Source organism: Zalophus californianus, chromosome 10, assembly GCF_009762305.2.
Source record: "Zalophus californianus isolate mZalCal1 chromosome 10, mZalCal1.pri.v2, whole genome shotgun sequence".
NCBI classification, from domain to species: domain Eukaryota; kingdom Metazoa; phylum Chordata; class Mammalia; order Carnivora; family Otariidae; genus Zalophus; species Zalophus californianus.
The window spans coordinates 36,891,285-36,918,263 of NC_045604.1; the positions used below are offsets into that span (position 1 = coordinate 36,891,285).

Genomic DNA, 26,979 nt, shown 5'->3' on the forward strand with positions numbered 1-26,979 from the left:
TAAGTATCTATCAATAGTGGCTGTAATCAATGTACCACACTAATGCAAGATGGCAGTGATAGGGAAACTGTGGTCTCTGCGCTTTTTGTTCCATTTTTCTATGAACCTAAAATTGCTCTGAAAAAGTCTTAATGTTAATTGCTACTACAAGCCATGGATATGGCCTCTAGGGAAGCAAATTCCAGGCTACCGCGTGACTTTCAGCTGACAGCAGAGGAGTCACCTGCGTGAAAATTAAACTGGTGTCCATCCACCTAATTCAAAACCACAGATTAGGACTGACGACCACAAATTAACAGGACGAGCGACCCACAGGGGTCCAATTTGCTTTCGGCATCAGGGAAAGCCTGGAAGAGCCAGGAACAGTGAATCTAGGAGAACCTAGAGGGGAGCCCATCTGCCAAGGAGAGAGAAGCAGAGGGGCGACCTGCCATTGGAGTCACTTCTGACCTTCACCCTCACCGTCCAGCCCTGCACCCCTGGACCAGCGCCCTTCGCGGAGGCTTGTCCACACCGGCCACTCAAACTTCTCACCTGTCAGCTGTGTGCAGAGGGGAGTGGAAGTGACCGTGCCAGGGAACGATTCGAAAAGGGGGACTCAGGGACGAAAATGCACAGCTTGGTTCACTCTGGCTCCAGATTCTGTGATGAGGCAGCATGACCTGCCTGGGGAAAAGTGCTCAGGTCCAGAAGTCAGAAGCCTGAAGCTCAGCTTCACTGCCTGGACAGCGGGGCTCTTTCACCTCAGCTGCAATGCTGGGATAACAGTTGCCCAGGGGCCTCAAGGTTAGAGCTGGGATGGACCCATCTTGCAGGTGAGGCAAACAGAGTCCCGGGAGATGAAACACTTGCACAAGTTTGCACAGCTGGGTGGCAGAGGGACTTGCCACAGAAGAATCAGAACAAAGATAACCTGTGTGAAATGTTGAGGATAGTTAAACACCCTCGCTAAAGGGAAGCTGTTGTCAAAACTATCCATCTTTCCACTCCTTGTTCCTGTTCTGCTCTACAGGGAGCATCTCCTGTGAGAGTGGGCTCTTGGCAAGGGCCAGCTCTGTCAACACCACCAGCTGCTGTCGCAGGTTACAGAGCCAGGGATGGAAGGAAGCTCTTGGCCCCAAAACTGTGACCTGGGAGGGAGCCTAATTGGCTCCATTCGCCCCTGGGCACTTCCACACTCCAATGGCGGGAGGCAACAAGGCTTCCTGGGGAAAGGGAATATGTTTTGTGAATAATAATTCCATCTTTAATCCATGAAGCTCACCAGGCCAGTAATCTGCTAAGCACTTGAGAAAAACTCATCTGGCTTTTACTTCAGCAGACCCATGGCAAGCTTCAGTTCACCCAGTTGCCAGACCTTTTGTCCTCTCACCAGCTTAACTAATGTGCAAACATATTCCCAAACAGCCTCCAAAACAGATTATGACCAACAGACTGGAGAATGACGCAAATGTAGGCCATCTACATAAGTGAAACAAGTTGAGTCCAAAGGGCTCGTTTGTGTGACTTAAATCACAGAGGTGGGCGACATCCACAGGACTGAATTCACAATTGCTGGCATTAGCAATTTAACCCAGTTCTTTCTTGACCCAAGCCTTGGGTGGATCTAGTCCTTTCACTTCAAGAGCCCCCACCCGACACCCACGCCCCAGCCCCCCCGACACACACACAGATGGCAAAGCCACCACCGCACATTCCTCTCTTCTTTGGTGGTCCCACTGGGACACAATTCCATTGGCATAATTAGGAGGACACCAGAGAGGATTCAGTTCCATGTATTTTTTATGAAAAATGAGTCAAAAATTTTTTTCCTCCCCACACTCTCCCAAAGAAAGGGACTAGAGCAGAGGGAGTTGCAATCTTAGATTAGCAACTCCACAACAGAGCATGGGCAAGAAAACAGCAGGCAGTGGATGGGAAACCATTAACTGGAATCTTCCCACCCAGCCATACCCAGGTTCGACAGCTGGGGCACCCTTCGTGGCTTCCCCAACCTCCTCTAAGCCCCACCAACCTTCCACTTCCACTAATATAATGGTGCCTTTCAACAAAAGACCTATGCCTGGAAAACCACGCTGGGTCTGTCCCTCCACGAGCATCCTCAACTGCCTATCTCATTACCAACACGGCTGCTCTGGGGGAAATGCAGAGGCCCACCTCCTTGTACACAGTGCCCAACGTCCCCACCACTACCAGGCCAAGAGCTGGGCCACAGACTTTGGAAGATTCTTGGTCCGTTTTGACTCAACTGTGTCCATCAGCGTCTTGTCTCTATTTTATCCACTCCGTCCCATGAAGAATAGAGAGGAGTCAAAAGGGGACTCATTATCGCCGTAGCCATATGATTTGCTGTGTCATCTCAAGTGAGTCACATTCCCCCTGCATCTGTTCCCTTATTTGTGAGCTAAGAGAGTTGAACTGGATGACCTTCATGGTCCTCCTGGGCTCTGAACCCTCATCCCATTCCACCTCCTTCCCATCCCCCTGCAGGGAGGAGCTCAAAGTGCTAGGCTTCTGGTTTTTATCATCAGCTCCTGGAGGTAAGACGAATGCAGATGAGATTTTAGAACTCACCACACTCACTTTGCAGCTAGCAGGGAACTCAAACAATCCACTGCCCAAATGCTCAAAGATAGCATGATCCCCAAGGTATAGAGAAGAAAACTGATCCACAGAGGCTAAATGGCATGCACAAAGTCCCAGCTGTCCTATCAGGTGATACCAAAGGGCCAGGAGCCAAATCTTCAGTTCCCTGGTGCTGACTCCCCCACATCACAACAAATGTTATGAAAAGGCACTGTTTCGGGTGTTAGCCAAAGCTTGAAATAGATATTACTAAGCGTAAAATCAAGTCTTCATGGAAGCAAATCATAACAACAGCCCCTTAATACTCATATTATTATTTATGACCAAGAGATGGTAATGAGAACTTTGACGCTGAACCCTTTCCAACTAGAAAGCTATGGATAACTGGCATTTTTCCTATCCGCCAACCTATTTCATGACTGTGGAAATCAGAAACCACATCACGGGTACTCACAATTGATGGCAAAGGACTTCCAACGTGATACACACAGTGCTTGAGGGGAGGCTCTCTGCTTTGCTAACCGACAAGGTAATCTTGACACATTTACAAATGTGTTTATGACTCTGCCCATGTTTAACAAGAACCTGTGAAAGCCGGAGCACTGCTCTCTTTACCTGAAAATTTTCAGTGCTATTGCTCTAAATAGCAAATGGTTTATTTTAAAAACTTGAGAGGTTTTTTTTTTAAGTTAAATTGCATTTCCCATATGTGTATAAGAAGCTCTTTTAGGTTGAAATAATTCCGTTGCATTATCTAAGCCAAAATGATCATATTTTCCTCACCAACTAACATAAATTCTTCTAGAAATGGGCTCACAGAGTAAAATATTCCCAGTGTGTCTTCAAATTCACACTAAAGAATCCCAACATTCACTTTAGGGATGTTTTGTTCTTGTAAATGATCAGTTTCACTCATTTAATCCCCTTACAAAATCCACACAAGCCACCCGGAGCATTATTCCCTGGGATTTCCAAGTATATTAAAACATAGCACACAGATAAAAGCAGGGGTTGTTCTGAGTTTAGAGCATCTGAACGTCAGCTCCTCTTCTCTGGAGAGGGAAGTGCTAGGTAGCTGGGTTCCCATCAAGGAAGGGGCTGGAGTCCTCCCCCCACTCTGATACTGATCGGAAGGCCAGGAGGCATCATTATGTCCCCAGCAAGTTGGAGACACTGGCCAGGCCTTGTCTTGCCAGGGAGCTGGGTGTTCCTTGCAATTATCTCAAGGCTAGTCCCACCACCCCTCTAGCCCTGAGAGTGAATCTTGCCTCAACTCAGCTTCCAGATGGCTTCCTGAATTACCCACCCAGTTAACACCCCAGCCAGACTGAGACTTCTGGGACCCTCTGTAATCCAAGGCAGTGAAGGCCCACTGCTCTATAAGGCTGAAGATTTACCAGACGAACTACCTTATCTTCATCCATTTGGAGGATCAACGAGGCAGGAGGAAAAAGAAAGAACAACTCCCATAGAACACTGAAGCTGGATAAGAATCTGACATTTTCCTTTGCGATGACTTGATGTCCTCGCTTCTTCAAAGGAAAAAATCACCTGAACCAGGCCAGTGGTCCCTTCCTTATGCAACCTGTCGCAGGCACCCGTTCTTTCACTGACTGCTTGAGCATGTCCTAATTCCAACACACTCACAGAGCATTTGTCTCCTTTTCATTCCTTCCACTGCCTGCAGGACTAACCATCCAAAGCAGCGTCATCCAGCAACAGTACTACCCCTCCTAGTCACAGGGCCAGATCTGTCCATAGTCTGACTACCTCAGCTAATTTACACAAGGGAGAGTATGGACGACTGAATGCCATTGGTCACCACCAAAACTCATTTTAGCACAGAAACAACTTCTTTTTCCAACATTTACCAAAAAAAAAAAAAAAAAAAAAATAGCAAGCAAACTTGGGGGGGAAATAGCATCCTTGTTGCCAGGAGTTAATTAGTTATGAAACAGCCAAAAGTCAGCAGCAGGTGACAGAAAAATCCCCATAATTAGAATAATCAATAGGTAGACATACAGCAATTGCATACCAAGTGGAAGTTTCACCAGCACAGTGGCAATGCATGCCTGCGTCTGCAGCCCCACCACCCCAAGCCAGTGGCTTGCACGCCACATGAAATAAAAGGGAAGCCTCTGGTCTCTTCCACACCCATTCACAGACATGCAGGGCCTCCAATCCTCCAAAGGACAAAAACAGCAGGCGAGAGTATCTATCAAGCATGCTCCCTCTGTTCCAAACATCAGCCATGCCAGTTCCCACCCACATAATGACTCTTCTGTTGACCACCCACATTTATTCAACTTTCAAGACATGACAACAAGGTCTGAGATTTGAGGCATGTACCTGACTCTCTCTCCCCTCCAGGGGTGGTGGAATCTGATCAGCAAAACCAATCTTCCCTGGATCACCCATAAAGGCACTAACCTCATCCACGTTCTCAAAAGCGTTGATGACATCATATGGCAAACAGGACAGAAGGTCAATCACAAACCACGTCTTCAGGTAGTTCATGCGGATGAGTTTGGGGTCAGAGATCACCTCCCCAGCTGGTCCAACAAAGGTAGTATGAAAATTCAGCACAATGTCCACCAAAAAGATGACATCCACGATGCTATCCACAACCAGCCAGGCCACGTTGTTCTGCCTGGTTTTAAAGGAGACGTTGTAAGGGACCAGGATGGCTGTGTAGAAGGTTAAAATCAAGATGATCCAATCCCACGTGGTCTTAAAAACACAGTAATGTAGGATGATGTGAGGGGGAGTCTTCGGGGCCTCTTGCTTGTACTGGGGAAGGATGTCTGAGCCCAGCTGCAGAACCTGCAGAAAAACACAGTCAAAAGAGAAGTAAGTTAGGATTCCACTGCAAGCATCTAACCAGTCAGCATCTGCCACTGGCAAATGCTCATGACACTACAGATGGATCATTAGGAGCAAGAACAGGTACTAGAGGAGGATGGGAGAATGGAAATGAACATTATAATACAAATAATTATAAGGAAACAATGACAAACTATTATTTGGCTTATTGTGAGCCAAGGATTGTACTAAGTACTTCCCATACACGTATTCTCACTTAATTCTAACTACAACCTTGTACCGTTAGCCAATTATTATTCCGTGTAACAAGGGAAAAACTGAAGCCCCAGAGAATTAAGCAACTTTACTCAACAAATATTTCTTCTTCTGTGCCAGGAACTGTTCTAGACACTGGAAGGACAGCAAGGAAGGAAACAACATGATGCCTGCTCTCGTGGAGCTTGGTCTAGTAAACGAATCCAGATAGTTTCAAATTGTGGGAAGAGCTAACTAAGAGGCAAGGGTGGAGAACAGGTGACTGGATAGAATGTGACATGAGGAGCAGGGAAGGGACAGCGTTTGAACTGAAACCTGAATGAATGACAACCAGAAACCAGTCATTCAAACTTGTAAGGGAAATTATCCGAGGCAGAGAGCGTAACTGGCGTAATGACCCCAGGGTGGGACAAGCTTGATGTTCTCAGGCAAGAGAGAAGCCTGGCATGACTGAAGCCCACTGGATGGGGTGGCGGGGGGGGCGGTAAGGATGTCAGATGTGATCAGAGGAGAAGTGGAAACCAGACCACGCAGGACCTAGTGAGCCATGAGGAGGGGTTGGACTTCATTCTCAGTATGTCCAAGCGTAACTGGAGGGGTTTAACAAAAGAATATTAATCTGGTGCATGTTTTTAAAAGATTACCCTGGCTGTTGTGTAGATAATGAATTGAGGCAAATAATTAAAGGGAAGAAGAGAATCAAGGAACTTATTCTAACAGCCTGGAAAGAGATGAGAGGATGGGGAAAAGTAGTCCAATTTTTTGATATATTTTTGAAGTAAACCAGCTGATGACTTGCTCATGGCCAGAAAGTAAAGCAAAGGGAGCAATGAAAGGGACCCACTACTTTATCCCCAAACCCAGCATGGTGGCTGGCCCAGAGTTGGCACTACATGATGGTTTTTAAGTAGATGACTGAATGTCAAGGTCAGACAGCTAGCAAAAGATGGAACCAGATCCCCAACTAGGTCTAGCTGGATTAGAAATACATGCCGTTCCACACTGATGTTACATTTCCCTAAGGAACAGACTTTTAAGGGCGCCGAAGGATGAAGTCCAGAGAAGCTTGGCTCCAAGAAAGTATCACAGATGGGTTTCACCCTCAGTAGTCAAAAGCAAAAAGCCACACTTTCAGAGGCCAGGCCAAGCTGAAAGGGACCCTCACCCCCAACCCTGAGCTGCTCCTCTGGGCCACTTACAGGTTCTTATAAATCTCTGGGTGAAACTTCCTCTTGTGTCCTTGGAACTTATTTTTCCCTCTAGAGGATATAAGGACCCCTTAGTAAATAATCTGAAAATCCCTGTCTCCTCTATGGTTGGCCCCAGGCCTTAAAAGGTGAGTAAAAGAAAGCCAGAAATCCACCGAGGGCCCAATGTGCATCTTTGCATATGAGAACTGTTTCCACCCCTCCCACCCATGCACAGACCTCTCCTAGGCTTGGGTTTTTAATTTCTCTTCCCATGAAAAGAAATTTATACAAGCGTGATTAAAGAAGCTTGGGCCCTGAGATCTCAAGGCAGGAAAACGGACTGACTTAGAAGAATAAAGCCAAGAAAAGTAAACTGAATGGGACTTCCACTTCCAGAAAGATAAAGTAGACATACTTTTCTCTATTCTTCCTCTAAGTACAACTAAATGCCTTGGATATTACATATAACACAAACTTAAGACTCTGAAAGGTGAAGCAGAAAAAGCAAACTGCCTAGGACTAACACAGTGTTATTTGTCCCTGGGTATTCTTTGTGCCCGAGACATTCCCAGACTTAGAGCTGAAGAAGCCAGGGACCTAGAATGACCCATAGGTGCAGACCAAAAAAGTCCCAACAAAAGCCCACTCTGTAGCAAAGGAACTGGGAAAGGGGCAGCCTCAAAAGACAGAAAACTTTCAGGTAATAACCACTCAACCACAGCTAAGCAGTACAGTAAAAGTCTTAGCCCCATTGCTACCCAGGCCAGCAAAGGCTACTAGGAAGCTAGATTTCCCCCACCTCAAGGCTGCAGTAAAGCACCCAACCTCCTCTTCTTCCTCCTCCTCCCTATAGGGAGTAGTGCTGGAAAAGGCCCAGTGGGGAGCCTGGACTTCCGTGTCTACCCAGCAGTAATGAAGCCACATCTGGCCACAAGGCAGGGAGGGATCAATATAAGCTCAACGGGCCACTGGAACTCTCTCGCTTACCCAGAGATAATAGGAGCGCCCCTCAGGTGTCAGTAGAAGCTGAGTTAAAAACCTGGACTTTGGATGCCTGGGTGGCTCAGATGGTTAAGCATCTGCCTTCGGCTCAGGTCATGATCCCAGGGTCCTGGGATCGAGCCCCACATCGGGCTCCTGGCTCAGCGAGGAGCCTGCTTCTCCCTCTCCCTCTCCCCCTGCTCATGCTCTCTCTCTCTGTGTGTGTATCTCTGCGTCTCAGATGAATAAATAAAATCTTTAAAAAAAGAAACCTGGACTTTTCCCCCAACGTGGAGGAATGAGGGGATGCCTACCCCTTCCTCTACCATACCCAGGTCAAAAGAAGGCACTTAAAACAAAAGGTTTAAAAAAGATCCAGAGTCTCATTACTTAATATCCAAAATGCCCAAGTTTCTACCAAAAATCGCTCATTATACCAAGAAACAGGTAAATCTCAAATGAATGAAAAACAGTTAATAGATACCAACACCAAGATGACAGAGATGTCAGAAATATCTGATGAAGATTTTTAAACAGCAATCCAAAAAATGTTTAAACAGGCAATTATGGATATGCTTGAAACAAAATGGGAAAAAAAAAATACAGTCTCAGAAATAGCCAAGAAGTAGAAAGTCTCAGCAAAGGAAGAGAAGATATAAAGATGAACCAAATGTAAATTTTAGAACCAAAAATACAATAGCCAATTTAAGCATTTCAATGGATAGGTTCAACAGCAGAATGGAGGAGACAGAGGAAACAGTAGAAATTACCCAGGCTGAACAACAGAGACAGAAAGGCATCTTACATCACGACCAAAGGGTCAGTTCACCAAGACCTAGAAATCCTGACGTGTATACACCAGAGAGCTCTAAATACACGCGAAGCAAAACCTGATAGAACTGAAGGAGAGGCAGACAAATCCACACGGTCCTCTCTCAACCTCTGCTAGAACAACCTGACAGAAAATTAGCAAGGATGTAGCAGCACTCAACAACATCATCAACCAACAGGATTTAGTCGACATTTATAAAACACTTCCACCCACCAAGAGCAGAATGCTCTATTAGGAGGATGAAGTGACAAACTATGACTTGGAGAAGATATCTGCAAACCACATATCCCACAAAGAAGTAGTATCTAGAATATATAATTCACAATATATAATCTCCAAACTCAATAATTTAAAAAAAACCACACACACACACACACACAATCCAATCAGAAAATGAGGAAAAGGCATGAAGGGACATTTCACCCAAGAGCATATACAGATGATACATAAGCCCGTGAAAAGATGCACAATATCATTGGTCATTAGGGAAATACACATTAAAATGACAAAGAGATATCACTACACGCCTATCAGAATGGCTACAAGACAAAATAGTGACAACACCAAATGCTCATGACAATGCAGATAAACCAGAGCACTCATATATTGTTAGCAGACATATAAAATGGCACAGCCACCCCAGCAAAGAGTCTTGCAACCAAATATGCAACTACCACCTGACCCAGCAGTTACACTCCTGGGCATTTATCCCAGAAAAATGAAAACTTACATTCACGCAAAAACCTGTACATGAATGTTGACAGAGCTTTATTCATAAGAGCCAAAAACTGGAAATAACCCAGATGTCCTTCAACAGGTAGATGGTTAAACACACTTGGTACATCCACACCATGGAAAATACTCAGCAATAAAAAGGTACAGACTATTGATACATACAGCCAGCTGGATGAATCTCCAGAGACTGAATCAACAATCCCCAAAGATAATGTACTGCATGCTTCTAATCATATAAGATCTTTGAGATGACAAAATGGTACAAATAGAGAACAAATCAATGGTTGCCAGGGGCTTAAGGGGAGGGGGGAGTGAGGGCCTGAAGGAAGGGGATGTAGCTATACAAAGGCAACATAAGGTATTCTCGTGATAATGGAATAGTCTGTATCTTGACCAGACCAATGTCAGTATCTTGGTTGGAATATTGTACTATAGTTTTGCAGGAAGCTACCAGCAGGGGAAACTGAATAGAATCCATGGGATCTCTGCATTATTTCTTCCATGTGAACCTATAGTCATCTCAAAATAAGAAGTTTAGTTTTTAAAAGTCAACGCCTGGGCGGCTCAGTCGGTTGAGCGTCTGCCTTCGGCTTGGGTCATGATCCCAGGGTCCTGGGACCGAGCCCTGCTTCAGACTCCCTGCTCGGTGGGGAGTCTGCTTCTCCCTCTCCCACTCCCCCTGCTTGTGCTCTCTCCTCTCCCTCTCACTCTCTGTCAAATGAATAAATAAAATCTTTAAAAAATAAATTAAAATAAAAGTCAATGAATATAGATGAATTATAAGCCTGTGAGGAAGGGGTCATGGGCATTCAGCTAAGGGAAAGGCATGGGAAAGGGAGGTGAGTTACTTAGGGGTTTATTGTATGTTTGCAAAATACAGTCTGGGTGATAAGACTATTTAGCCAGAACTCAAAAGAATCCACAAGTAAGCAGCCACCTGCTGACCACACACCAAAGTCGCCTGGAGCTCCATGATTCTCGGTAACAAGCCTCAGGACGAAACACCTTTTCAGAGAAAAATGGCTGTTCCTGTGACAGTTTAGTATAATCCATAGTTGTTTCTTTCTTTTTTTTAAAGATTTATTTTTTATTAGAGAGAGAATACAAGCAGGGAGAGTGGCAGGCAGAGGGAGAGAGAGAAGCAGACTCCCTGCTCAGCAGAGAGCCCAATGCGGGGCTCAATCCCAGGACCCCAGGATCATGACCTGAGCCGAAGGCAGATGCTTAACAGTCTGAGCCACCCAGGCGCCCTCCATAATTGTTTCTAAGTGGATTCCCATGTCTTCCAGGACACTATTAAGTGCTGCTTGAATTGGGCCTGAGTCAACGGTGTCTTCATACCTCCCCAAAACTGTCAAGTTGACCACAGACTCTCCCCCCACTGACATCCCACATCAGGCGTTCAAAGGAGACTGACAGAGGTGTGAAGCTAGACAGAGAGGGTTGCTGGGGACTTATATTCAGTTTCTTTCTTCCCATCACTGAGATGCAGCCCTTTATACTGAAACCACAGAGTATCTGCATTCTGGGAGTAGACTTGGATGCTAGGACATTTGATCAGAATAAATGTGACAAGGCGCCTGGGTGGCTCAGTCGTTAGGCGTCTGCCTTCGGCTCAGGTCATGATCCCAGCGTCCTGGGATCGAGCCCCGCATCTGGCTCCCTGCTCAGCGGGAAGCCTGCTTCTCCCTCTCCCACTTCCGCTGCTTGTGTTCCTGCTCTCGCTGTGTCTCTCTCTGTCAAATAAATAAATAAAATCTTAAAAAAAAAAAGAATAAATGTGACACATTGTCTTTCCAAATCTTTATGTTAAAGGCTGCAAATGGGGGCACCTGGGTGGCTCAGTGGGTTAAGCATCTGCCTTTGGCTCAGGTCATGATCTCAGGGTCCTGGAATCAAGCCCCATGTTGGACTTCCCTGCTCAGTGGGGAGTCTGCTTCTCCCTCTCCCTCTGCCCCTCCTTCTTGCTTGTTCCCTCTCTTTCTCTCTAATAAATAAATTTTTAAAAATCTTTTTAAAAAGGGCTACATATGATTCCCAGAAGGCCTAGCTTTTGTAGTTTGACTTGAGATCCTATACATTTCACTCTCATGTTAACTCTTTAGCAATTATCTATAGAAAATGGAAGGCAGAAATATCCATAGAGTTCTTCATTACAGATAATCAATATTCTTAGGGAAAAATCTCTGGTCAAAAGAATATTTTGCATCCAGTTAACTATCTGACTCCAATAGTCTTTTCAGAGCACAGTGACAGATGACTAGTTATGCATGTTGATCACAAAGATTCCTGTGAGACTGACCAACCTTCCTTCTCAGAAGTATGTGTGGGAAAGGATTCAGACCCGGACACCACTCTTAGGAGCTCCATGACTGTCATCCTCAGGAGAAAAAGCTTTCTCAGAGTCATTCAGAATAACATTATCTGGAAAGGGGTCAGTGTCCTTCAAAGGGAGGAAGTCTCTGGGTACAGAGTCAAAAGAGCCGGGATGACAACCTTGTGTCCAGCCATAAGGAGTTTGCCTTATGTGAGATATCCGTTGACACCTCAAAAGCTTTGCAGAGGAACAGCTTCACCAGACATGGAGCCACAATGACCTGGTATGGTGGTCTCCAGGGCCACAGCGACCAGTCCTCTCCCCCAGCTCTTTTCTGCACTTGTCAGTGTGACATGTGCTTCTAATTCCTTCCACTTGATTAGTCTTGTACAGTGGAAGCTTCCAAAGGTAGAAAGCTGGCAGCCCTTCTAAAATGCACTTCCGAGGGTGAGCTTGTGTCTATCCTATGGGCCCAATCAGACCGGGAGTCCCCCAAATGCAGATACGACTTCACCAAGTATAATGTTGCTAGTTTACCCTCTCCCTGTCCCCCCCGCCTCCCTGCCCACAACGCCTGTCCCAGGCTCTGCCCACAGGAAGTGCTCATTCCAGGCCATTATGGATGACACCAAAGAATGCTCATCTTGAAGATTGACTCTGGAGGGAAAATAGAGGTAGGGCTTTTCCCCGAGATGAAGAATAGGGACGTCAGTCTGACTGTCACATTTCTCTAGCACTTTTACTTCCAAAGCCCTCTACTGTATTTTTGAATCCCCATAATCACCCTGTGGGGGAGTTCTACAGATGGGAAGACAGAGGCTCAGAGAGGCGAAGTGACTCAGCCTGAGTCATACCAGGCCTGAGTAAGCAGAGAGTTGGGAGCACAAGCCAGGCTGCCAGCTCCCAGGCTTCAAGTGTTTCCATGATCTATTTGTACAGCCTGAAATACCGTTCACAGCACAGTGACATACATCATCACATCTCACACAACTTCAGGAGATGGGGAGATGAGTACTTTTCTTATTTTACAAATTGGGAAAGTAAGCTCAGAACATAAATGGCTTGCTCACGGTCACATTACAGATAACCAAACAGGACCTTCAGGCTGAGCCCAGTTTCCTAATTCAACGCTCTTCTTCTACTGCATGACTCGTGAAAAACTACTGCTCTTCTGTAAGACCTCTGCGTGATGGCAACATGCCATCCTGTCATCGTATGAAGCCAGCTTCCAGTCAAAGGCAACATCGCCCAGTGTGGACCTTCTCCAGGCCTTCCCAATTAAAGTTCCAAATGAGCCACACTGGCCAGAGCCTGTCTCCCTGAAATCACTACCCTGGTTCCCAAGCCACACCTAGCTAGATTAAGAAAGAAGCAGGACCAAACTACCTTACCCGGAAACCCTTCTGGGTCAAGAGGCAGTCACCATGCAAGCAATTTCTGCTGAAGTAGATCAGAGATGATAACATCTCACTCTAAGTTCTTAAGTGCTGCCCTCCACTCCACCTCCCTCTTAGCTCATGGTTTCCCCTTGCGAAGCACTGAAAAAAGAGAACCAGAGAAAGGCTCCTGCATCTTCCAATGGTCAATGTCTACAAGTCAGCCTCCACCCTTACCCACCTACCTCCTTGTTTCAACAGAGAAAGTGCCCAACTCCTGTCAAAGGCCAGTTCCTCCCATGTGCTCTGAACCTCACCCCTCTCCCCCACCTCAAGTGCTTTACACCCACCCCCTGCCATGATTCCCTCTCTTTTCATTCCATCAACCTCTCCTTGGACACAGGATCATTCCGTCAGCATCTTTAATACATCAACCAACTCCCCTTTCTTGCTAAGCTTCTTCTGCTGTTCCCCTGTATAGAAAGACTTTTTGAAAAAGTAGTGTAAACACAGTGTGTCCACCTCTCCCCCTGCCATCATGCCCCACATACCCCAATCTGACTATGGCCTCCTCTAGCTAATGAAATTGCTTTCCCAAGGTCACCAAGATCTCAGTGGTGCTAAACCCAGTGGGCTCTCCCATCCTGATCTAACTCACTCTCTTGGCAGCTTTCTACAGGTTTTTACACATCTTCCTTCTTGAAACACTCCCCTTGCCACTCCCTTCTGCTGGGGTACCACAGAGGGGTGCACCTCGGAGCTCCCTTCAGGAAACCCTTCAGAACTAACCCATCAGGGAGTTCTGTTGCTTCTACCACCAAAAGCATATAACTCAGGATCCATTCACTATTCTCCAACTCACTTCTACAAGTCCACCCAATGCCCCATCCCCTCCCACTATAGCATGGCGACAGCTTCCCAACCTCTCCCTACTTCCATGCTGGCCCTCTTCAAAATCGTCTGCCATACAGCAACTTGTATTAGATCACATCACCTCCCCAACCAAAACCCTCTAGCTCGTGACACTGAACTTGAAATAAGATCTACATTCGTGCTATGACATGTGAGTCCCTGTCTGTCTTTCCAACCTCACCTAAGCCCTTCACCCCCTCACCAACGACTTCACCCCACTGGCTTTCTGCAAAAATACTGAAGTGCTGTTCCCACCTTAGAGCAGCTCACAATGCTCCTCCCCAACACGGACAGGTTCTTCCCAACCTCCGAGTCTAGGTGCGAGCACCATCTCACAGAGGCCTTCCCTGATCACCCTATCTGAAACAGACTCCCACCACTACCCTTCCTCTATTACTTTCTATCACATCACCAGATTTATTCCTTTTCTAGCATTTATCAGGAATCATAGTAATACCTTATCTATTTACTTGTTTGCGGATGGCTCTCCCACTGGCCTATAAGCTCCATGAGGGCAGGGGGTTTGTCTTCTCACTCCCATATACTCAGTCCTTAACCCAGTGCCTGGCACACAGTAAGTGCTTAACAAAAGCCACCTGAATACATGAATGACTGCCTGACTGAATAAAATCAAAGGAGAGGCTATAAAAGAAGACCTAAATAATAATATAATTCTAGACAAAAATAAAATATCAAGAATGTTCTTAGAACACTACTGTAACCATGATAAAGACAATAGAAAATGTTATACCTTAAGACCTTATTCTAATTATATGTACAGTCATAAAGAAATAAAAATAAAAACCAAAGTCCACATATACCACTTAAGAGCATGAGTTTCCAGCAGATGCCCTTCCCTAGATATTACAGTATTGGTTATCATTTACTGAATGTTAACTCTATGCCCTGAGCTAGTAAGCCCTTTACATAGATGAATGTATTTAATACTTCTAATTCTATGATGTACATACTATTATCATCCCTATTTTACACTGAAGAAACTGAAGCTTGGGGAATTAAAATAACTTGTCCAAGGGCGCCAGGGTGGCTCATTTGGTTAAGCGACTGCCTTCGGCTCAGGTCATGATCCTGGAGTCCCGGGATCGAGTCCCGCATCGGGCTCCCTGCTCAGCGGGGAGTCTGCTTCTCCCTCTGACCCTCCCCCTTCTCATGCTCTCTCTCTATCTCTCATTCTCTCTCTCAAATAAATAAAAATCTTAAAAAAAATTTTTAAAAATTGTTAATTTAAAAAAATAATAATAACTTGTCCAAGCCCAGAAAGGTTTTAAATGGTGCAGCCAGTGTTGCTACCCTTGTCAAGTTTAATGCCAAGATCTATATTTTTAACCCCTCTGCTCCCATGCCATGTTCTGGGCTGAGCACTTTACATGAAAAATACAATTTAGTCCTTACAACAACCGTGCAAGGTAGATGTTGGTTTTTATTTTATAAATAAGAGAAATGATTTCAGGGATGCTAAGTGCCCAAATCCATAAAGCTAATGAAGTGGTGGGCCTGAGATTCAAACCCAAATCTGATTCAATAGCCCACAGTCCAAACTGGATGCAAATAGGATGCAAGCCACAATGTGACTCTCATATGCAATTTGCATTTTCTGGTAGCCACATAAAAAGAAGTAAAAGGAAACAGGTCAAATTAATTTCAATATTTTAACCCAATCATTTAACCCAATATACCCAAATATGAAGACTTTAAGATATAACCAATATATAAAGTTATTAGTGAGATATTTCACATTCCCTTTTTCAGACTAACTTTGAAATCCAATGTATGTAATGTAGCTTATTGCACCTCTCCATTCAGATGAATCACATCCCAATTGCTCAAGAACCACATGCAACCAGCAGTCACCATACTGGACAACACAAGTCTAACCTAGGACATTATACTGAGCCACAGTAATATCCTGACCCGACTTACACAAATGCAGGCACTGCTCTCCAAAGCAGATTTGGAATGGATGAACTAACCATATATCAGACAACAAAAAATACATTCAAAAATGTGAATCACAAATGTGTGTGCACATGTAAAAATGTGTGCAAAACAGGAAGGGAAGGAGGGAAGGATGAGTCAGAAAACAAAGGGTGGCTCGGGAAATCATTAAGGAGGAGGGCTGCAAACATAGGAAGTCAATCAAGATACAGCTGTGGCAGGTGGAACCAGGCAGAACCTCCACCTGATGGAGTCGATCTTGGCTCCATAGCTGATCAACCTCAGGCAAAGCCAGGTCCCCATGCCTCAGTTTCCTCAATTGAAAAATGAAGCTAAAACCACTTATACCAGATAGATACTGTTAAGGTCAAATAAAAATACAAATGTAGATTAGTGTGTACCTGTATATACAAATGTATACATTTTTCTTGTAAATCATTAAACAATATCCAAACATGAGTATTTTTGTGCAAATAAAGTAGAAGACTGTTTCAGGATCATTTCAAGTGTCTGTTGGCCATCTGTATGTGTTCTTTGGAAAAATGTCTATCAGGTCCCCTGCCCATTTTTAATGAAATTATGTGGGGGGGGGGAGTTGGTGTTGACTTATATAATTTTTTATCTATTTTGGATATTAACCCCTTATTAGATCATGTGCAAACATCTTCTCCCATTCAGGAGATTCTGGATGACAATCAGGAAGGCTCCAGCAATCAACTCATGGAGTACATCCTGCTTGCCTAAAGGCCTTGGCTTCCTCAAAGATCAGGGACCAAGAATGACACAACTGAACGGCCTGGGAACAAAGGAAGACTGATAAAGTACATTTATTTGGGGGGCGGGGAGGACAAAATAAAATGGCCTCACGGATCCCATCAATTCTGTGGAACCTTATAAAAGCAACCATGGACGTCAGACACCGAAAGAGACCTACGAGGATCCAAAGATCCCATAGTTTAGAACGGAAGAGAGATGCGCAAGCAAACTACTAACACATAATACAAAAGTGGGAAGAGATGCACGGATAAAAGTAACCGCAGGAGCAGAGGAAAAGGGAGCTTAGATGTGAGGTGACTGTCAAGATCTCCGTTGAAGGATGGGCCACAGACGGACAAAGCTCAGGCAGGGCATTTTCAGCATATACAGTGTGCACAAGGCTTGGACATGTGAAGGAGGCGGGGTAAGAGCTCGGGGTGGGAGGAGCCTGGTGTGGCTCAGGCCTAGGGGTGGCTTGCTTTTCGTTGCTGTTTTGTGTCTTGGGGGAACGCGGGGGTGGGGGGTGTCTACAGTAGACAAAATTGGAAAATGACCCTAAATATAAGGGAAGGGGAGGGCAAGCCTTGATGTGCCCCTTATGTAGAGACAAGAATTTTACAGAAGGGAGGTTCATAATCAATTGCTGTGTGCAAAGGTACTCAGGCATCCGCGTGGCAGGAGCAGAAGAGGCCCGGAAGCTCAGGGAGGCTGGCAAGAGGGACCGCAGAACTGCAGGAAAGAGAGGCTGCAGGGCTGCAACACAGGAGTAGCAGTGGATGAGAGCATGCGCAGACTCCTCAGCCTTCCTGGGAAGCTAAAGACCTAGCCAATCCACCATGGCCAGGATGGGTCCTAACAAGGGTCAGCAGAGCCAGTAGCCTCCAAATTGCCATCTAACGGGCAATACCAGCTGTCATCTCCCACGATATCAGCACAAGGACCCAGAGTCAAACATGGGGGACTTCCTCTTTGAGAGTGGCCCCAGGGTACTCATCACTTCACCCACCGAACCGGCCTCACTGATCATCTCGGGACACAGATGGGAGCACCCCACGAACACCACCATCCCATCATCCACCATGACTACCTCAAACATCCTCCACCTGTGGGCAAAGAGAAACCCTGGTTCTCCAAACCCCTTACTCCAGGCGACCCCTCCCTCTTCCTTAGTACAACTCCTGCTTCTGTTGAGAAATTACCTTGGTTTTTATGACTACAGAGTGAGAAGAAACTCAGTCCCCGCCAGAAAAAGCACATTCAAAGGAAAAGGGAGAGGAGGATGTTAACAAGGTTGAGAATGAAGCTCCGGCCACAAAATAAAGCCTGATTTGGGGTTTCAGACATCCCGAGATAAACAATTGCTTAATTCCTGTCATAAGCACCCTCCTCCATAAACCAGGCAGGCGCTATTTTTAGAACTTTTTCCATGATGCACTTGTTCTTTAATGGAAGAGATAAAGGCAGTGAGAAGCAATTAGAAGTACGAACCCATATACTTTATGTCACAGTCGCGTACCAACCCACACGACACCTTCACAATTATAAGCATGTATTGAAATGTAATAGGGTCACAGTCTCGGTTTCTTCTTAATTTCCTGAGAAATTCTTCTAACTTTTTACTTTGAAATCTTCAGCTATATTTTTTTAAATCCAAGTGTTGAGAAGAAGTGACGAGGCTGAGTTACAGAAGTGTCACCATCATTACCAAATCAGCAACAAAGAGTACTCCGCGAGCCATGACCAAGGCAGACAGCTGTCATGAGGGGAGGAAGGGGTTAATGTGAAAGGGAATCAACATGGAGTGAGAACCTACTAAGTGACATTTTACCAAGCACTGACTACATGCCAGCACTGTGTTCAATGGCAGGGATGTAGAATAAATAAGAGACACCACCCCTGCCTTCACAGAGCTTCCATCTACCAGAGGAGGCAATTCCCAGTGGCATGCGCGCTCAGCATGAAGATTGCACATGGCGAGGAAAGCATCTGAGGAGTTTGAACTGGCCTGGGGTGGGGCAGGGACAGTCAGGAGTGTGTGATGTCTACACTGAGATTTGAGGAATGGGTAGGCACTAACCCAGCCAAGAGAAGGAGCAAGAACTTGCAGGCAGAGGAAGGGCACATTCCAAGGCCCAGGGGCAAGAGAGAGCTTGACACTCCGAGTGAGCAGGGAGCAGCCAGATAAAGCTGAAGAGATGAGCTGAGTCTTGTAAGTCATGACATAAATTTTAAGTTCATCCAAAGAAGTAGGAAGATGACATTAAAGGATTTTTAAGTGGAGATTAATAAGATCATACTTGTTGTAAAGCATCGCAAATCCTCACTACTGTCCTTTGGGGTAGGTCGTATCCTATTTCATGAGGATGAGGAAAGATGAGTGAGGCTTAGTAACTTTCAGAAAGTCACACAGCTGGAATGCAGTGGAGCTTTGGATGAGAATTCGGGTCAGTCTGACTCCAAATCCCCTTCTTTTCCACTATATCATCCCGTCTCTTAAGAGAAAAAAAAGAAAGAAAAGAGAAAAGCTGTAGAAAATCTTCAACCTTCATTTCACCTGATTATTCATAACTTTTTACCAAAATCAAATATAGGGTTGATCTCTGGCATCAACGAACATTTGAGTTTTCCCATGCGTGCGTGTTTTGAGTAAACAGTTTATTAAAATATAATAAACACATACACAAAATGATCCTCCTAGGAGAAAAGCCAAGAATCCTCTCCCCACCACAAGATCCCAGTCCTCAGACAAGAGAGGGCTGGCCAGTTGGAGCCCCATAGACTGTGAGTGCACACAGAGCAACCAGGCCCAGGCTGGCCTTCAGGGCTGGAAGGCAAGGGCAAGGCCATGAGTCCAGCCGCACTTCCCAAGCTCATATTCAACAGATCATCAAGTGGTCCTCCAAACAACCCTGGTAATGACAAACTTACTACCTACAGGCACATTGAGATAGTTTTGAGTATTTAAAAAGACTCTTTATGAGAGGCAAAAGTAGCCCAAATCCCAGGTGCTTATGGCAGAAGTTCCTGTTGTCCAGGTTAGATTTCCTCTCCAAAGCAGGAGAGAACCGTCTAGCAGTGAGGGACCACTGGAGTGTTGTCAATTTTCCCTGAGTCTAAAGGAGTCAAATGAAGTCAACACCCAGAAAGCAAAAAAAAAAAAAAAAAAAAAAAAAAAGTGGAGCAAGAATCTCAGTTTCAAGGCACACAGAGATGCCGAGAACTGAGGTCTGCTCACTGCACACATGCACAGCCGCGCTCGCTCTGGTACCACGCACCAGAGACTTTGGCCCGTGAGACTGGAAAACTAGGCACCATGACACAGACTCATCCCGGACCTGGCACCCACCTCTGCTCTCCCTCAGCAGCAGACAGTCCCTCCGCACGTCCCCTGCGAATGCAGAGAGCAAGCGCGGCTGTGCATGTGTGCAGTGAGCAGACCTCAGTTCTCTGCATCTCTGTCCTGCTTGCTGCCTGGGGGAGGGGGCTGGCTCAGCAGCACCTCACGCGCCTCCTGCATGTCGTACCGATGGATGGCTGGGGCAGCGTGCTCACGCATGTAAGGGAGACATCCTCTGTATTTATCACATCAAATCCCTGTGCAGTGCACGAAAAATAAGTGCTCTTCCTTTAAAAATTAATGAAAATGTTAAAACTCTAGGGATACCTGGGTGGGCTCAGTTGGTTAAATGTTTGCCTTCAGCTCAGGTCATGATCTCAGGATCCTGGGATTGAGGCTCAGCAGGGAGACTGCTTTCCCCTCTGCCCCTCCCCCACTCACGAGTGCATGCGTTTTCTCTCTCTCTCTCTCTCTCTCTCTCTCTCGGATAAATAAATAAAATCTTTAAAAAAAAAGAAAATGTTAAAACTTCAGATTGAATAAAACAATTGCTAGCACCAATTCTCAGTGAGAGAAGAAAGTGGCACGTGTGATTGGACAGGCAGCATAAACTGGTACTACCTTGTTCTGTGAACTCTGGCACTTTCTAGCAAGTTTTAAATGTTTGTACCTTCTGCCTCCTTAATTCCATTTCCAGGAACCTATCATAGTCACAAGAGCCCAAGTGTTTAGGAAGCCAACATTCAATAGTGTGAACTAAGCTCTAATATGGCAAACTTCCAGTCATACCAAACATGTTGAGATAATATTTAAACAAACATTTAAGGGGCACCTGGGTGGCTCAGTCTGTTAAGTGTCCAACTCTTGATTTGGCTCAGGCCATGATCTCAGGGTCGTGATATCAAGCCCCAAGTCGGGCTCCACACTCAGCAGGGAGTCAGCTTGGGATTCTCTCTCTCTCCCTCTCCCTCTGTCCCTCCCCCTGATCATGCACTCTCTCTTGCTCTCTCTCAATAAATAAATAAAAGTTTTAAAAAATAATAATAAAATAAAAACTCAACACTTTTTTTTAAGATTTTATTTATTTATTTGACAGAGAGAGACACAGCCAGAGAGGAAACGCAAGCAGGGGGAGTGGGAGAGGGAGAAGCAGGCTTCCCGCGGAGCAGGGAGCCCGATGCAGGGCTCCATCCCAGGACCCTGGGATCATGACCTGAGCCGAAGGCAGACGCTTAATGACTGAGCCACCCAGGTGCCCCTAAAATAAAAACTCAACACTTAAAAAGAAATAGAAGAGTTCAAAATCTCAGGTACCAGAAACAAAACAAGAACACAATACAAAGCAGCCAGTCGGAGCTGAGACCAAACAGCCCAGGCATTTCTCAGAAGCAGGGGTTATGAGAACAGGGTATACACTGTAGATGACAGGAGGGGAACACACATGCTCTGACCGGGGTGACAACGGGCTGTCCTGACAAACACAGAACAAAAGACATCTACCACATATATCAGAGACATAAAAAGGAAACTGGACACCTGTCTGGAACTTTGGGTGGTAAAAGGGCTATCTGTGGGAAAATGAGAACCTCAAACGTGTGCCATACTCAAGTGTGGAGCCAGAATTCACACTGTTCACATGCCTGGGAGCCCCAGGGCTAAAACTTTTATGGAAAAGGGTCTGAACCAGGTGAAAGTTTATGGTACATGGCACAGACAATCTCAACCACCACATCCAGATGCCTCCACAACTGGGAACCCAACGCCCTCCCCGCAAGAGCCTCTTGTTGCAGAGAAGCTCACCACCAGAGGAAGTGAACCACCAAGAGAGAAGATTTAAAGCATGCCTACATGTTTAAAGCAATGAAAAAGAAAGAAATGTTAGCAGGACTGAATTTAATGGGCAAGAGACATGAATAAGCTTTTCACCAAAGGAAATCTGTAGTTGGAAATAAACTCATGAAAAGATGTTCAGCATCTTGAGCCATTTACTAAAATGCAAACTAAGACCACGATGAGATATCACGACATCCTCGTTAGTAAAAAAAAAATGAAAAAGAGGGCCAATATGCAATGCTGGCAAGGATGCAGAGAAACTGGATGTTTCCTATGTTTCTGGTAGGAAGATAAAGTGATAGAACCAACTGCAACTGGCAAATAGTTTGGCAGCTTCTTACAAAACTAAATATATACTCACATGCTTGCACACACACACAAACATAAATGAATGCATGTAAAAACTGCTGAAGCGCAAATACAATCTTTAATTTAATCAACACTATTCTACACATGTCACTTTCCTGGCTTTGCTGTTGTAGGACAGTTATATAAATGTTAACCACTAAGGGAAGTGGGTGAAGGGTACCAGACACCCTCTGTACTAGTTTTGCAACTTCCAGTGAATCTGTAGTTCTTTCGAAATAAAAAGCTTTCAAAAATCAATATTGGGTATAAAATGCAAGTTGTAAAATATCACAGTATGATATCATTCATACAAATATATATATATTTTTTTATTATGTTGTGTTAATCAACATACATTGCATCATTAGTTTTTGATGTAGTGTTCCATGACTGTTTGCGTTTAACACCCAGTGCTCCACGCAGAACGTGCCCTCTTTAATACCCATCACCAGGCTAACCCATCCCCCCAACCCCCTCCCCTCTAGAAACCTCAGTTTGTTTTTCAGAGTCCATAGTCTCTCATGGTTCGTCTCCCCCTCTGATTTGCCCCCCTTCATTTTTCCCCTCCTGCTATCATCTTTTTTTTTTAAATGTGTAATGTATTATTTGTTTCAGAGGTACGGGTCTGTGATTCAACAGTCTTACAAAATTCACAGCGCTCACCATAGCACATACCTTCCCCAATGCCTATCACCCAGCCACCCCCTCCCTCCCACCCCCCACCACTCCAGCAACCCTCAGTCATGCAAATATATTTTTAAAAAACACACAATTATACTATATGTGCTTTCTGGATAAATACATAAGTAATACAAATATTAAAACATCAATAACAAGGAGACACACAACTTCAGAGTAGTGATTTACCTCTAGGAATAAGTTCAAAGAGTACCTCAACTTTATCTTTAATATTTTCATTGTTACAAAAGGATCTGAAGTAAGAAATCACTATCTAGATAGTATAAATAAGGGAATGTTTGTTAATTACTCTCTACTACTCTGAATATTTAAAAGATTTCTAAATTAAACCCAAAACAAAAAATACAAGTAGGGGCACCTGGGTGGCTCAGTCCGTTAAGTGCCTGCCTTCATTCAGCTCAGGTCATGATCTCAGGGTCCTGGGATCAAGCCCTTCGAGCCCCTCATCGGGCTCCCTGCTCAGTGGGGATGCGGGGAAAGACAAAGCAACCATTAAAAAGAATGAAGGGGATATGTACTCTCAGGGAAATACCCCAAATACAACTATTAAGTGGGGGGGGAGGGGAAAAGCTTCTCTGCTTCTCTCTCTCTCTCTGCCCCTCCCCACTGCTCGTTCTCTCTAATAAATAAAATCTTTAAAAAAAGAAAATAAAATCTGATAAAGAATAACCTGTTTTATTTCCAAAAATTGAAATTTGTTTTCTTATTGAAATATAATTAACATATAACATTATATTAGTCTCAGGTGTACAACCTCATGATCTGATATATGTATATATTGTGAAATGATCACTATACACAGTTAAGCATTTTTTCCTTTTTTCAAAAATTTTATTTATTTGTCAGAGAGAGAGAGAGCAAGTGAGCACAAGCAGGGGGAGGGGCAGGCAGACTCCCTATTGAGCAGGGAGCCCGATGTGGGGCTTGATCCCAGGACCCTGGAATCATGACCTGAGCTGAAGGCAGATGCCTAACCGACTGAGCCACCCACGCATCCCAAGCATTTTTTTCTTATGATGAGAACTTTTAAGATCTACTGCCTTAGCAACTTTCAAATATCCAATACAGTATTGTTAACTATAGCCACCATACTGTAAGTTACATCCCCAGGATTTATTTATCTTATAAGTGGAGGTTTGTACGTTTTGAGCCCCTTCACCCATTTCTCCCACCCCCAACTCGGCAGCCACCAATCTTTTCTCTGTGTCTGTCCTCTGTCTCTCTGAGCTTGGGTGTTTTGTTTGCCTATTTGCTTTTAGATGCCACATATAATAAGTAAGATCACAGAGTATTTGCCTTTCTCTGTCTGACTTATTTCACTTAGCACTGTCCTCAATGTCCATCCATCTTGTCCCAAATGGCAGGATTTCCTTTTTTTGAGAACTTCTTAAAAAAGGACTTAACCAAAAATCGAAACTTAATATTAAGCTAATACTGTTGAGCATTTACTATTATGTCAAAGTGGTTGCATTAGGAACCTTCCCTGCTCTGAACAAATCTATGGGTACCTATTATTCTCATTTGAACTCACTACCTCCACTTGAAGAGAAGGAAGAGGAAGAAATGGAAGCTCTTAGAGTTGAAATGACTTGCGTGAAACCACACAACTGAATACGTTGCTAAGTGGGTAGTAATGTGCAGTGCTGTTTCAGCCCATTAAAGGGGGCTGAAACTTTACCTGCATAAAGAATAGCAGCAGAACATACGAAGAACATACAGCATTAACCAGATCTCTGTAGGGTGGGACGGAGAGCCTCATGAGCTGGACCACACACCCGCCGGGACCTGGCTGAATGATGTGACCGTGCCCCAGCCACCACAATGGCATATCTCAGGTTACATCTTGACCTGGCTTCCCTCAGAGGGAAGAACTGAAAGAGGAGGTGACGGGGAAACGTGGTTTCCCCTCCATGTCTTCCCCACAGCCATTCCAGGGAGAGAGAGGGGCCGGCATGGCAGCAGAGTGCCCCCAGACAGACCAAACGCCAGCAGGCTCACCCCTACGTGAAAACCACAGCGAAATCCTGCAGAGCAGGAGTGATGCTCTCTCATACACCAACCATGACCTTCTGCCCTATAAAGGCAGAAAGCGTGGTAGTAAACTCCGAAATCTCCCCTTCAAATCACACTTCAGGAAAGAACCGTCTACCCAGCTGCAGGTGCAGGTAGCGGACAGCCTCCTGTTAGCTTCCTAAGGGATGGAAACCCGAACTTTCTGCTGAGGTACCACCAATGGCTGAGCAAGAAGGTGGCTGAGAGTCCTGGCCCTTCTGCCCCGTGTAGAACTCCCCTAGTTGGCATCTGCTGCAGAGCTCGTGTCAGTCTGCAGAGCCTCCCTCGGATTTGCACTGTGGTCTGATGTTCCCCCAGCCCAGGGGCTGCCTCCTCCCCCTTTTCTTTCATAGATGTTACCCAGCGTCTGCATCCCACAGAACTCAATCCTTGACAAGGGTCCTCCGGCCAAACTTATGCACTGACTAAGATACTTTTAGAATCTGAAAATAAACTGGTCCTCTAAAAGAACAAGTGCTCATGCCCAACGGAGGTCAAGGGAACGGGGTGCTCAAGAATAACAGACAAGGTGGCCTTGGTTCTCTCTCCCTGAGATGAGGGAGATCATGGACCTCTACGAGGTCTAAAGCCAGAAGGTCTGGTATGACCCTGGGATGAGTAACAGCAGAGGGCTGGGAAGAAGAGAATGCACAGAAGGAACCTGCCCAAATGGGAAATGGGTTGGGTTTAAAGTCACATAAACCTGGTTCTCAATCCAGAGTCCACCATGTCCTGCCAGGTGACTACGAACAAGTGTGACCTTCCCTATGCCCCCATTTCCCCCTCTGTAAAACTGCTCTGAGTTGTCTAGAGTATCAAAGACAAGAAGAACAGAGCCTAGCACACAGTAAGTGCCTCCTTCTTTCCTACAATCAGTCCAGGAGGGAGACATAAGGAGTAAAGCGAGGACCAACACCACACTGCCCAAGCTCAGAAAAGAATAGTCTAACAGGGAAATAAGTTGGCCTTGAAAATACCAAGTGCAATCCACTGAAAAGCAGAACTGCTATTTCCAGTCCACTTGCACTTTGTGTAGAATTTTTCCTAGAAGTGGGAGAGGTCTGAGGTATCCATACTCTTCCTCAATCTCCATTTGGCCAGTGGCACCTCCCAGTGAGAAAATCGAGCAGGAAATTGGCTGTAGGCTATGGCCAGGGAAGAGAGTTCTCTGTTTCAAACTTAATAGCCAACTTCCAGTTTCCAGTCCAGGAGGAAAGGAGCTTGGAAATTGTCACTCCATCCTAACCACAAGTGAAAAGCTGAACAAACCCCCCAAATCGACAATTTAGATCCATCAGAGAAGTGAAACTGCAGGGCAAACCATTGCACCAAAAACTGTCTTCTCTGACAACCTGCCAGAGAAGAAACCCATGAGCAGAAGCTTCCACGAGACCTAGCACCATAGGAAAACTTACCCCATAACTGGCAAATCTCTGGAGGCTCAGTGTGGCCAAGTCTGAGAGTTACAAAGGTCAGGGAGAGTCAGGCATGGTTTTGTGAGTTTTACCTCCAGGAGCTCTACCAGAGCCTCACAGTGAAAATCAGAAAAACCCCTCCTGCTTCTGGAAGAGGAGAAGAAAGGTAACAGAGCATTCTGTTCTCTTTCAGAAAGGCCTGCCCTCAGCAGAAATTATATAACCAGAGCCTAATGTGTTGGGTTTCATGGAGCCTCCCTGACCTGGGGGGAGGGAAATACCCAATTCTGGGCCCCTCTATACATTTTGTCTGGGGGAAGTAGGGGAAATACATTCATGAAATTCACATCCCAGTGGCATAAACTCACTAAAACAGCTAATCATAGGACTATACAAAGCTGCTTCTCCCTGACCCCTCACCCCCACACCACTAAGGGTCTACTTACCCATGAGCCTTTTAGCTGGTACATCAAGTTCAGCTTTCAAAACATTGCAAGGCATACTCAGAGCCAAAAAACACAGACTGAAGACACAGAGCTAGCGTCAGAACCAGGCCCAGACATGGCAGGGGCACTG

The 26,979-nt window shown here is 45.3% G+C and overlaps 1 protein-coding gene across 6 annotated transcripts in view; it reads right to left on the minus strand.

Moving 5' to 3' along the window:
• KCNH1 (potassium voltage-gated channel subfamily H member 1) overlaps window positions 1-26,979 on the minus strand; it is a 360,906-nt gene that overhangs the window by 279,421 nt on the left and 54,506 nt on the right. For 4 of the 6 annotated variants that reach the window (XM_035722490.1, XM_035722488.1, XM_035722491.1 and 1 more), the window contains exon 6: window positions 4,936-5,409. In XM_035722490.1, coding sequence (XP_035578383.1) covers window positions 4,936-5,409 — 474 coding nt within the window. The remainder of the gene's footprint in view (window positions 1-4,935; window positions 5,410-26,979) is intronic. The other 2 variants (XM_035722493.1, XM_035722489.1) reach the window with 1 other exon arrangement.